At 39.3% G+C, this 10,192-nt stretch overlaps 1 protein-coding gene across 10 annotated transcripts; it reads left to right on the plus strand.

The window, feature by feature from the left end:
- The first annotated feature begins 209 nt into the window (after window positions 1–209).
- LOC124183674 (ATP-binding cassette sub-family C member 4-like) lies at window positions 210–10,148 on the plus strand. 10 transcript variants are annotated; one of them, XM_046572444.1, is made up of 19 exons: window positions 743–865; window positions 2,581–2,678; window positions 3,184–3,294; window positions 3,378–3,750; window positions 4,283–4,414; window positions 4,778–4,969; window positions 5,040–5,348; window positions 5,424–5,552; window positions 6,230–6,676; window positions 6,740–7,045; window positions 7,121–7,255; window positions 7,428–7,578; window positions 7,681–7,932; window positions 8,008–8,238; window positions 8,393–8,629; window positions 8,701–8,963; window positions 9,032–9,477; window positions 9,626–9,755; window positions 9,845–10,148. In XM_046572444.1, the coding sequence occupies exons 1-19, from the start codon at window positions 758–760 to the stop codon at window positions 9,941–9,943; spliced, it is 4,149 nt and encodes a 1,382-aa protein (XP_046428400.1). In that variant the 5' UTR covers window positions 743–757; the 3' UTR covers window positions 9,944–10,148. The 10 variants fall into 10 exon arrangements, with proteins under 10 accessions (XP_046428403.1, XP_046428405.1, XP_046428400.1 ...); XM_046572447.1 differs by lacking the exon at window positions 743–865 and adding an exon at window positions 210–454 and having other exon boundaries at window positions 7,428–7,932; XM_046572449.1 differs by lacking the exon at window positions 743–865 and adding an exon at window positions 210–361 and having other exon boundaries at window positions 7,428–7,932.
- The last annotated feature ends 44 nt before the right edge of the window (window positions 10,149–10,192 follow it).

Consider the following 10,192-nt stretch of genomic DNA (forward strand, 5'->3'; position numbering starts at 1 on the left):
ATTTTAAAGTGTATCCAGTATTTCGTCTTGAAAGGACCGTTACTTCTAATTCTAGCGCGAGTGCTCCCCCCACTACGTATTTCTGTTTACGAGTGTTTAGGCAATCCCTTCCGTTTGAAGACACGCGACTCCATTCCGAAGTTGAGCCTACGGTCGAATCGAGTCGTGCTCGAGCGATTAGTGGGGAAAAGTAATTTCCAAGAACATATTCCCATGACTGGTTTGAACGGCCCTATTTAGAGGGAATACTGTGTAATCAATTTTTCGAAGTAATAATTTTCAATCATAATGTACAGTTTGGAATGAATATTAAAATGCAGCCAAACATGTGGTGTTGCGTTCTTAATCTTGCTATCAAAAAGTAAGCCTTAATCAAAAATGTCTTTTGCACAGTATTTAGACAATTTTACTAATAATATATTACATCATTGAGCTGGAGTCCTCGCAATAAAAGGTACTTATACAATATTAATTGGACTATGTATATATATATATATATGTGTGTGTGTGTGTGTGTGTCTACCTACGTCATCGTCGTATAATATTATCACCTATAGGGTTGTTGTGTTGATGTAGATTGTTTTATCAATCAGTCAAGTTATGCGTTATCTACATTATTTATTGTTAAATTATAACTTGTGACACGTGGCGTGCATGCTCGTGCACGGACGGGAGAGAGCTAGTTCTTCTTTCGTCTTGCCAACTCACAATCAAGTCTGCTACAGCCAACTCAGTGCAGCCAACTTATACTTACCGAATGTTACCAACTTATACTCACGACATCCTTCTCTTATCACCAAACAAGATTTGTGTAAAATATGATTTTACAAAACTCTATTCTTCAAGCCAGTTCGTAATCGTTGACGTAAGTTGGTGTCTTTATTGTCCTTCCAGGTCTAGCAGTCGTCGAGTGTCCATTAGTCCTATTTGGTTTAATATTAACTACATTTTCTTGTGATCTGGTATTGGTTAAATTTTCAATAACTGCACTCTCTTACTACTATTGCTATTAGATCCATCATAGTCTTTTTTATGCGACTTATTATCATAAAAATATGGACCAAAAATATGTTTTCTATTTCTCTCGACAGTGCTGCTGTTATGTAGTTTTATCGCGATTAACCCGATTCTATAAGATTTATTTACGATTCTACCTCGAACTAGGGGCTTATTCAACTCTTTACGAATATATTATACTTTGTCTCCAATCTGAATATCTTTTAAATTTTTACCGCCTCTATCATAGTACATTTTCAACAGAGAGTACCTTCAATTAGTACAATTACTCAATCAATTATGGAACAGATCTGAGAAGATAACGAAAAAACTACCGACTGTGCCACATTATTTTTACGTAGGTTATTACGTAGGTTGTTTTATTAACCCTAGCCACTGACATGGGGTCTAGTCGACTCCACAACTTGCTCGAATCAGGATTGTTTGTGCAAGTAAAATAAAGAATGATTGAAAAAACTTTTGGGTCTCAAGGACTCCATGTATGTATTGCATATTGTTTTACCTTTTTCGTTTCAAAAACTTCTCTCACATCCTCCATCGTTTTTTGCTAAAAATAAGTTTGGACCCTATTTCTGAATTGTTAAGTTTTGTCTCAGAATTTTGTTTGAGTCGTAACTGTTCATAACGTAATGCTGTGTACAGTGATAACATTCCAAAGTTGGCTGGGGTTTAAGTAACCCCGTATAAGTAATGTGGAAGTTTCAATAGGTCTAAGTGACTAGGCTTAAACAGCCAAGTTATGCGTTATTTGTGTTCAGGTGTATACTGAGAGTAATGATAATGTATGTGTGCAATTAAATTGTCAAGAAATAATTGGGTTATAAATGACTTAGTAGCGTCAACTATATGTTGATAACTCGAGTATATGGCTATCTATAAATTAGTTCAAAACAGAAATTAAATATAATATGCTAAGTCAATAGCTTATTACCCAAGTTATTTCATTTTCTTCCATAATACGATACCAGGCATTTTATGTGTGTTCGAATGCCACTATCATCACCCATTAAGAAGTAGGGGAAATTAGTTATCATAGTGGTAATCGTAATCGGTATTGTCGTGCTCTAGATAGAGAAATGTTGGTCTTTTATTGAACGCGTCTCACGTTACCGGCTCGTACTCATCAACAGTGAAGTAGTTGGAAAACAGTATTACAGTGAACCGCAACGTAGCATGAAAATGCTGAACTCAAAATGAAATGTGTCAAAGATTAGTAACACATTGCCAGGTTGCATCATTATTGAAAACGTAACGCGTATCTGTATTTGCACGCCTTGTGAAAACAAAAATACGGAACTGATGGCAAGTAATTATAATTTGTTCATCCTTTTCAATACATTATACTCATTGTCTTCCACCTTATATTGTCCGTTTAATTTGTCTCAAAGTATTGCAAGCACCGAACCAAGCTTCATGAAAGGCTATTAATTTATTAAATGGATAAAAATAATAACACTCTTAATCAAATAAGAAAATAAAAGATTGTTACATATTTTTTTTTTGAAGAACTTACAGCTCAGAATAAAATGACAATTTCTTCCATTTTCTCTTTATCTATTACAGATGACGGCAGGTGAATTTTCAAACATGGACAAGAAAGAGAAACGCGGGCGCAGAAACCCTAAAGAAACAGCGAATTTTCTGAGCTGGTTGTGTTTCGGGTAGGCCATGCAGAAAAAATAAACATTTTTGGTTACGTTCGTTGCGAGTTATCCTTGGCGTATCTAAATCCTTTTTCTTTTTTGGACGATATCAGTTTTCTATTTAATCAGAAGATTCCGTTAGAAATATTTTTCAGAATGCGTTAGAAGAAAAATTCAGAATAAACATTACGGTAGTGCTACTTTAGAACTTTAATAAAATGTAAACAAACCAGATATCCAACAGACGCGTCGTAGATAAGAATAAGTCACGCAAACAGCGAGGAGTTTAATCATGTGTCTGATTTAATACTGGCAAAAAACGACGTAAATGAATTTGAGCCAGATCAATAAGTTGTTTATAATGTTGATAGTAAACTACGCTAACTACAAGTTCACGAATGTCAGCTATATTGTAATTTACGTACAATCAATAGTATGAAAATCTATCATGAATTGAATTGTGAATTACCCTGAACTGGGAAAACTCATGCAATGGTTACGTAAAAGATTTTCCGGCTTGTAGGTGGACGTTACCGATTTTTTCCAAAGGAGTCAAACGCGGCTTGCAGATATCAGATTTATACGATCCCCTGAAAGCTAATAGATCCGTTGGTCTCGGTGACCGTTTGGAAATGTGAGTGAAACAGTTTATTGTTACGTGTCCACCAGAAGAAAAGACGAATAATAATCCGTTGGCACAGAAAATTTTTTCACAAGCTTTTTTGTATCACCTACAAGGGAATGGAATAAGGAATTAACGAAGATGGAAAAACACCCAAACTCAAAGAGACAGCCAAGTTTGGCGTGGGCACTGTTCAGGATGTTCTGGGTTCCGTTCATGCTGCAAGGAGTGCTTTTCGTGGTTCTGTTGCTCGGACTGAAAATCTTCGAGCCAATATGCCAGAGATGGATTATCAGCTACTTCGATTCCGGGGAAAAGTTGATGCCCCAAAACGAAGCTCTCCTCTACGTTCTCACTTTGACTTTCCTTACTCTCGGTATAATATTCATCGATCATCACAACACTCTGCGCACTCAGGAACTTGGAATGTGCATCAGGGTTGCGTGCTGTTCGATGATATACAGAAAGGTAAATACTTTTGTTTCTCTAAATTGACTTTTTTATTCAGTAAATTGACAACATCCAGATCACCACTTGAGCACATTATCATATGCACTATAGCCAGTTGGTCTTGTTAGAGGGAGATTTTCAGTATAATCGCATTTCACGAAATATCTGTAGAATAAAAGGAGCAGAGTAAACTGGTGGTGCATGAGGCACAGACTCTTTGTAAGTATTAGAATAGGTTAAATAGAGCAGTTATGTTGATAATACATTGTGTATCAAGGGCAGAAAAAATGTGATTTTGAAGAGAGTGAAGTCAGCCGCATAAGCGAAGCAAGGGCTGGCTGTGAAGGCCTCACACGAGTCAAATCGCATTCTGCCCGTGGTGTACAAACTACTTTTTGTTCGACCCATTTGAAACGCGTCATTTCATATATGTAGAGCAGGCACGTTTCGAAAGGGTCAGGCAGAAATTTTTTACCGGCAATGTTTTGCCGATCATGGGTTCTCGTAACTGATGAATGCACTGAAGGTAAATTGCTGGGGCCTGTTTCAGCTTCTACGTCTCCATTTGACCACGGTGAAGAATGCTGCTGCGGGAAAAGTTGCCAATTTGATAAGTAACGATGTGGCTCGATTTGACGATGTTCTAAACTATCTTCACCTTGTTTGGATCATGCCGTTACAGGTAATGAGCGTCAATCGTAGTAATAAGAATTTGGATATGGGAAAATTTCATGAGTAAAAGAGTGATTATGAAGTTTCTATGAGGGTTCGGGTAAAACTCCAGAATTGTGTAAGCTTAGACCGACCGTTACATCGAATAATCAAAATTCCGTATGATTGAAACCTCCAAAGACAAGGATTCCAAATAATCAAAACTTCTAATAGGTTGACTTATAAGCCTTACCAAATTTTGCTACATTTGGAATTTCGATCATTCGATATGACGGCGAATTTGAAATTTGACAATTCTGAATTTGGTCTGCACCCTTCCAATGATCGTCCAATACCAACGACTTAAATGTATGCCATGCTGGCGTAATTGCAGACGATATTGATAGCATATGTGATATGGCAGTCTGTGGGCATAGCAACGTTAGCCGGGGTGGCAGCGATGATAATTCAGACTTTGCCAGTCCAATCGTACCTGACCCACATAAGCGCGAAGCTGCGATCGAAGATTGCAGACAGAACTGACGAGAGAGTACAGATCATGAGCGAGATGATTTCCGGGATACAGGTAATGGTATACAGAATTCGATCTGGTCGAACAACGGATTCCGATGACTTAGCGTGGATTATTATTTCAGGTAGTTAAGATGTATGCATGGGAAAAACCGTTCGAACTGATAGTATCCAGAGTTCGAAAATTGGAGATAAAATTGATTGCTCACTCGTCTTACCTGAGAGCAGCATTGGTCGGCATGATAGAACTCACGGGACGAGGCACAAACTACGTAACTATGATAACGTTTGTACTGATGGGTCATCTTCTGACTGCTGAAATAGTGTTTCCTGTGGCTACTCTGCTCAATACACTGCGAGTAACATGTGCCGCGGAACTGCCGACGGCAGTTACCTCGGCTGGTGAGGCCGCCGTGTCTTTGAGAAGAATAACGGTTAGTTTAGAGTGAATCTTCGATCTCTTTCTCCATCATTGTCAAGTCAACAGATGTCGTTTATCATTCTTTCAGGAATTCTTACTGTTGGACGAAGTAAAAGGAATGGAATGTGTCGAAAGACCAGTCCCTGAAGGCCTGGTAAAAAATAATGCCAATAATGTGACAAATGTTATACTCAAGAATGAGGCAGATGTCGAAATGGTGAGTGCTGATATTAATTACTTGTTGACTAGGGTGACCCTTACTTAGGGTGTTGATGATTTTTTTTCAGACCACCCCCCAAATCAACTATAAATAATTCAAAAACAATTTCCTAATTCTTTCACATTTTTATATCAATTCTAACCCATGCCTGTAAATGGATGGATATCACCATGTAAAATACATCTGTTTCAGATACATTCTTAGCATATAATTTATTGTAAGAGTGACGATGTTCGAATCAATCTGTAATTGCGAAGATTTAGTGAGTATTGGTACTACTATCTGAGAAAAAATTCACATCATCATACCAACCATCTCGACAAATTGCACACCATAGAAATTTGATTTTTTCTTTTTATTTGTAAGAAATGCAATTATCTATGATACTTGGTATGATGATGTGAATTTTTCGAACATTATTACTCTCACAGTAAAATATATACTAAGAACGAGTCCGAAACACGTGTATTTTAAATTGGGAAATCCTTCCTCTTACAGGCACGGGTTACAGTTGATATAAAAATCTGAAAAAAATTGTGAATTTTTTTTAAATTATTTATAGTTGATTTGGTGGGATGATCCGGAATAAATTCGTTAACATGCTTAATGAGGGCCACACTATTGTTCACCCATGGAACGTTGTGTGTAGGTATGTGAATAAATCTTTGTTTCAGAAGTCTCTTCTGCAAAACGAAAGAAAATCCGTGGTCAAAATTGAACAAACTGAGGACAGTGGAACAGAGATTGTGAAAAACAGAACAGGTGATGAGTTGAGGCATGAAATTGGTGTCGAATTGGTCAATGTTGCTGCAAACTGGATTAGCGATCAGCTACCACCAACTTTATGCGAAGTGTCGTTGAAAATAAAGAGTAAATCGCTTTCCGTTGTCGCGGGGCCTGTTGGCTCAGGAAAGTCATCATTGCTGCATCTGCTCCTAGGCGAGTTGTCGGTCGGAGCTGGCAGAGTGTCGTTTAGCAGTGGCAGTGGCAGTAAGAAGACTAGAATCAATAGCCGAGATATTCGCATATCTTACACCAGTCAAGTTCCATGGCTTTTTTCGGCCTCCATACGCGACAACATTTTATTTGGCCAGCCCTACGACGAAAAACGATACCAAGAAGTATGTTGATTGAATATTTAGTCAAGCTGTGTCCACTATTTAAACTATTTTTATCGTCTTCAGGTGACAAGAGTTTGCGCGCTCGTTAAAGACTTCGAGCAGCTGCCTCAGGGGGACCTGAGCTTTGTTGGGGAGAGAGGAGCCTCTCTGTCAGGAGGCCAAAAAGCTCGGGTCAATCTGGCCAGAGCCGTTTACAAAGACGCTGATCTTTACTTGCTCGACGATCCTCTGAGCGCTGTTGATGCTCACGTCGGTCGTCATTTGTTTGAAAAATGCCTCAAAGGTTTTCTGAATGGCAAAACCCGGCTTCTGGTTACTCATCAGTTGCAATTTCTACAGCACGTTGACAATATCATTTTTATCGACCGTGTGAGTAAGAAATACTTTCTCATTATTTAGAATTTGATTTTTTTGGTAAATGTGTAGAAAAAATTTTTTTTTCAGGGTACCGTTGTGCTTCAAGGAACTTACGATGAGATAGCCGATGCTGGCTTACATGTATTAGATTTTCTAAAAACAGAAAAAACTGACGAAAATGAAGAAGCGCAAGACAGACACGAGGACAACATAACCGAAAAGGTAGCCGCCGAAAATAATTGATTAATTCGATTCCATCAACGTACAATGTTCGCTCCGGCGTTGTCAAATTTTCAAAGACCTTGTTGGTTGTTGGGATGATCTTAGATGCCTGAGAAAAATCTGGCGGTTAATCTGTACGAGCACTGATCGCAAAACTGACATGTACTTTCAGACAACGCATACAGCTGCAACTGACATTTTTGAGCCAATCGAACCTTCTGAAAGTATTGAAGAATCGGAGAAGCTCAGCGACGAAAAGGTCGCGACGGGAATAATATCGACAGGGATATACAAGAGTTATTTCTTGGCAGGGGGAAATATTTGTTCGTTGATCTTTCTCGTTATAATTTTCATAATAGCTCAAGTAATGATAAGTGCTAGTGATTATTGGCTAACCTACTGGACGAATCACAATATTCTTAAAGATCGGTTGCAATCGAACGATTCCATTGCTAATGAAGAAGCTAAATCGAATTGGTTTAATGAAGACGGGCTGCTTCGTACAGACGTTGCGATTCAAGTGTGTACAGCGTTATTCATAGCCAGCATTTTCTTCCTCATGCTGCGCGGCTTTCTCTTCATGAGAACTTGCATGAACGCCAGTTGCAACATACACAACTCCATGTTTTCAAACCTTTTATGTGCGCCAATGAGATTCTTCAATACGAATCCGGCTGGTAGGTCGTACATCTATTTTAAGCAGCCCCTTTTTTTCCCCGACATCTGATTCGGCGAATTGATTTTCTGTGCAGGGAGAATCTTGAACCGATTTTCGAAGGACGTGGGTGCAATGGATGAATTCTTACCAAAAGCAATGCTAGAGGCACTTCAGATTTTTTTCGCTATTATTGGAATCTTCTGTATTGTGATATTCTTCATACCCTTGGCGATTGTGCCCGTGATTATCATTAGTGGAGTTTTGTATTTAGTGACGATCACGACCCTCAAGACTGCCCAGAGCATCAAACGACTGGAAGGAATTGGTCAGTTATCGAAAACAATTCAATAACATAGTTGGATAACCGAAAAATATTAATCGTTACGTTGTGCGCCCATTTCTCTGGGTCAGTTTTATTGCACTTGATGGTTGATATTTTACGCATATCGCTCGTTTTTACCGACAAATAATGACCGCAGCCAAGAGTCCAGTTTTCTCGCATGTTGGTTCTACTCTGGACGGATTAACGACAGTACGAAGCAGTGGTGCGAAGATCATAGACATGCTGCGGCAGGAATTCGATCTTCGCCAAGATTTGCACACTGGTGCATGGTATATGACAATTGCTACGTCGACTGCCTTCGGATTCGCCCTCGATATGCTTGCGTGCTTTTTCACGAGTTTCGTTTGCTTCTCGTTAATCCTTTTGGACGATGGTAGGTATTCCACCTGAATACTTAGACTACAATAATATTGAAATATAATAAGTGAGTTGCGGAATTCCTAGGCAATTTTCTGAGCGGATCTGCGGGTCTGGTGATTACACAATGCTTGCTTATGACTAGCACGCTGCAATTTGGAGTGAAGAAATTTGCCATGGTGGTTTCGCAGATGACTTCAGTGGAGAGAATTCTTCACTATACTGATTTACCCAAAGAAGGACCGTTCATCACTGACAAACCTCCGCCGTCTACTTGGCCTTCTAAGGGTGACTTAGTCTTCAATCGTGTATCGATGAGATACGCTGATGACAAGCCACCAGTATTGAAGGTACGTTCAACAAAATATCTCAGCTGATGATGATTTTCAATTCCAGTGCTTTTGTCACATCGCAACAGGATGTCAGCATGAATATAAAGCCCGGGTGGAAAGTTGGCATAGTGGGAAGAACCGGGGCTGGGAAATCTTCCCTCATCTCGGCACTGTTCCGTTTGACTGGAGATGGACTGGAAGGTGACATCTTTCTGGACGGAATAGATACGAAGACGATCGGATTGCAAGAGCTGCGCCCCCGCATTTCGATCATACCCCAGGAGCCAATCTTGTTCTCAGCAAGTCTTCGCTACAACTTGGATCCATTTGATGAATACTCGGATTCAGAGTTGTGGGATAGTCTACGGGAAGTAGAACTTGGGGACTCGGTATCGTCCCTCGACTTTCAAGTAGATGAGGGTGGTGCTAATTTCAGCGTAGGACAGCGCCAGTTGATTTGCTTGGCCAGAGCAATCCTCAGAAACAATCGGCTTCTCGTGCTCGATGAAGCTACTGCGAACATCGACCGAAGGTTGGTGCACATCACGTCAAGCTTATCAGTGTCATTTCATCGATTATCGAAGAAGTATTGAATGTTCTCGGTTGCCCACTCGATCTCGTCAATTTTGAACTGGAATTTTTTAATTCTGATAGCACAATAATAGTGAATTCTTCTCTAGCACCGACGCTCTTATCCAGAGTACCGTAAGACGGAGATTTTCTGATTGTACGGTACTAACGATAGCCCATCGATTGAATACGGTAATGGACAATGATCGAGTCTTGGTCATGGATGGAGGTTGCATCGTGGTGCGTTGCTCTTTCAATCTGGTATTGAAGCTTCAGAATACTCAAACTACATGTGAACAGATTAAGTAAGCTTTTTGTTTCTCACGCAGGAATTCGGTCCTCCAAATTTGCTGTTGGAAAATCCAAATGGGGTCTTTACGCAAATGCTTAAACAAACTTCAAAAAGAACCTCGGAAAATCCTTCCTAGTTTTTACGATTGATGGCACGGATCATTACAGTGATGACGAATCTTCGGTGACATGTGACGGAGAATTAGTTTCATAACTATTTCAGACTCAATACACACGATAAAAAAAAAATCCTACAGCACAGATCGTGATCCTATAACAGCACCTATGTAATCATTTGAAAGAAATTCATTTCATAATAAAATAATATTCGACGTTTCTGAATAAGTTGTACACATCCCTATGGATAATTTGTCGAACATTCACAA

The sequence above is a fragment of the Neodiprion fabricii genome, chromosome 5, assembly GCF_021155785.1.
Source record: "Neodiprion fabricii isolate iyNeoFabr1 chromosome 5, iyNeoFabr1.1, whole genome shotgun sequence".
NCBI lineage: Eukaryota > Metazoa > Arthropoda > Insecta > Hymenoptera > Diprionidae > Neodiprion > Neodiprion fabricii.

Excerpts from the sequence above, each read along its gene's own strand:
- LOC124183674 (XM_046572440.1), top strand. The coding sequence starts at position 758 with ATGTTACCAACTTATACTCACGACATCCTTCTCTTATCACCAAACAAG. Across the intron at positions 866-2,580 it reads GCCAGTTCGTAATCGTTGAC|ATGACGGCAGGTGAATTTTC; the intron begins GTAAGTTGGTGT and ends TATCTATTACAG. Across the intron at positions 8,239-8,392 it reads CAAACGACTGGAAGGAATTG|CCAAGAGTCCAGTTTTCTCG; the intron begins GTCAGTTATCGA and ends TAATGACCGCAG.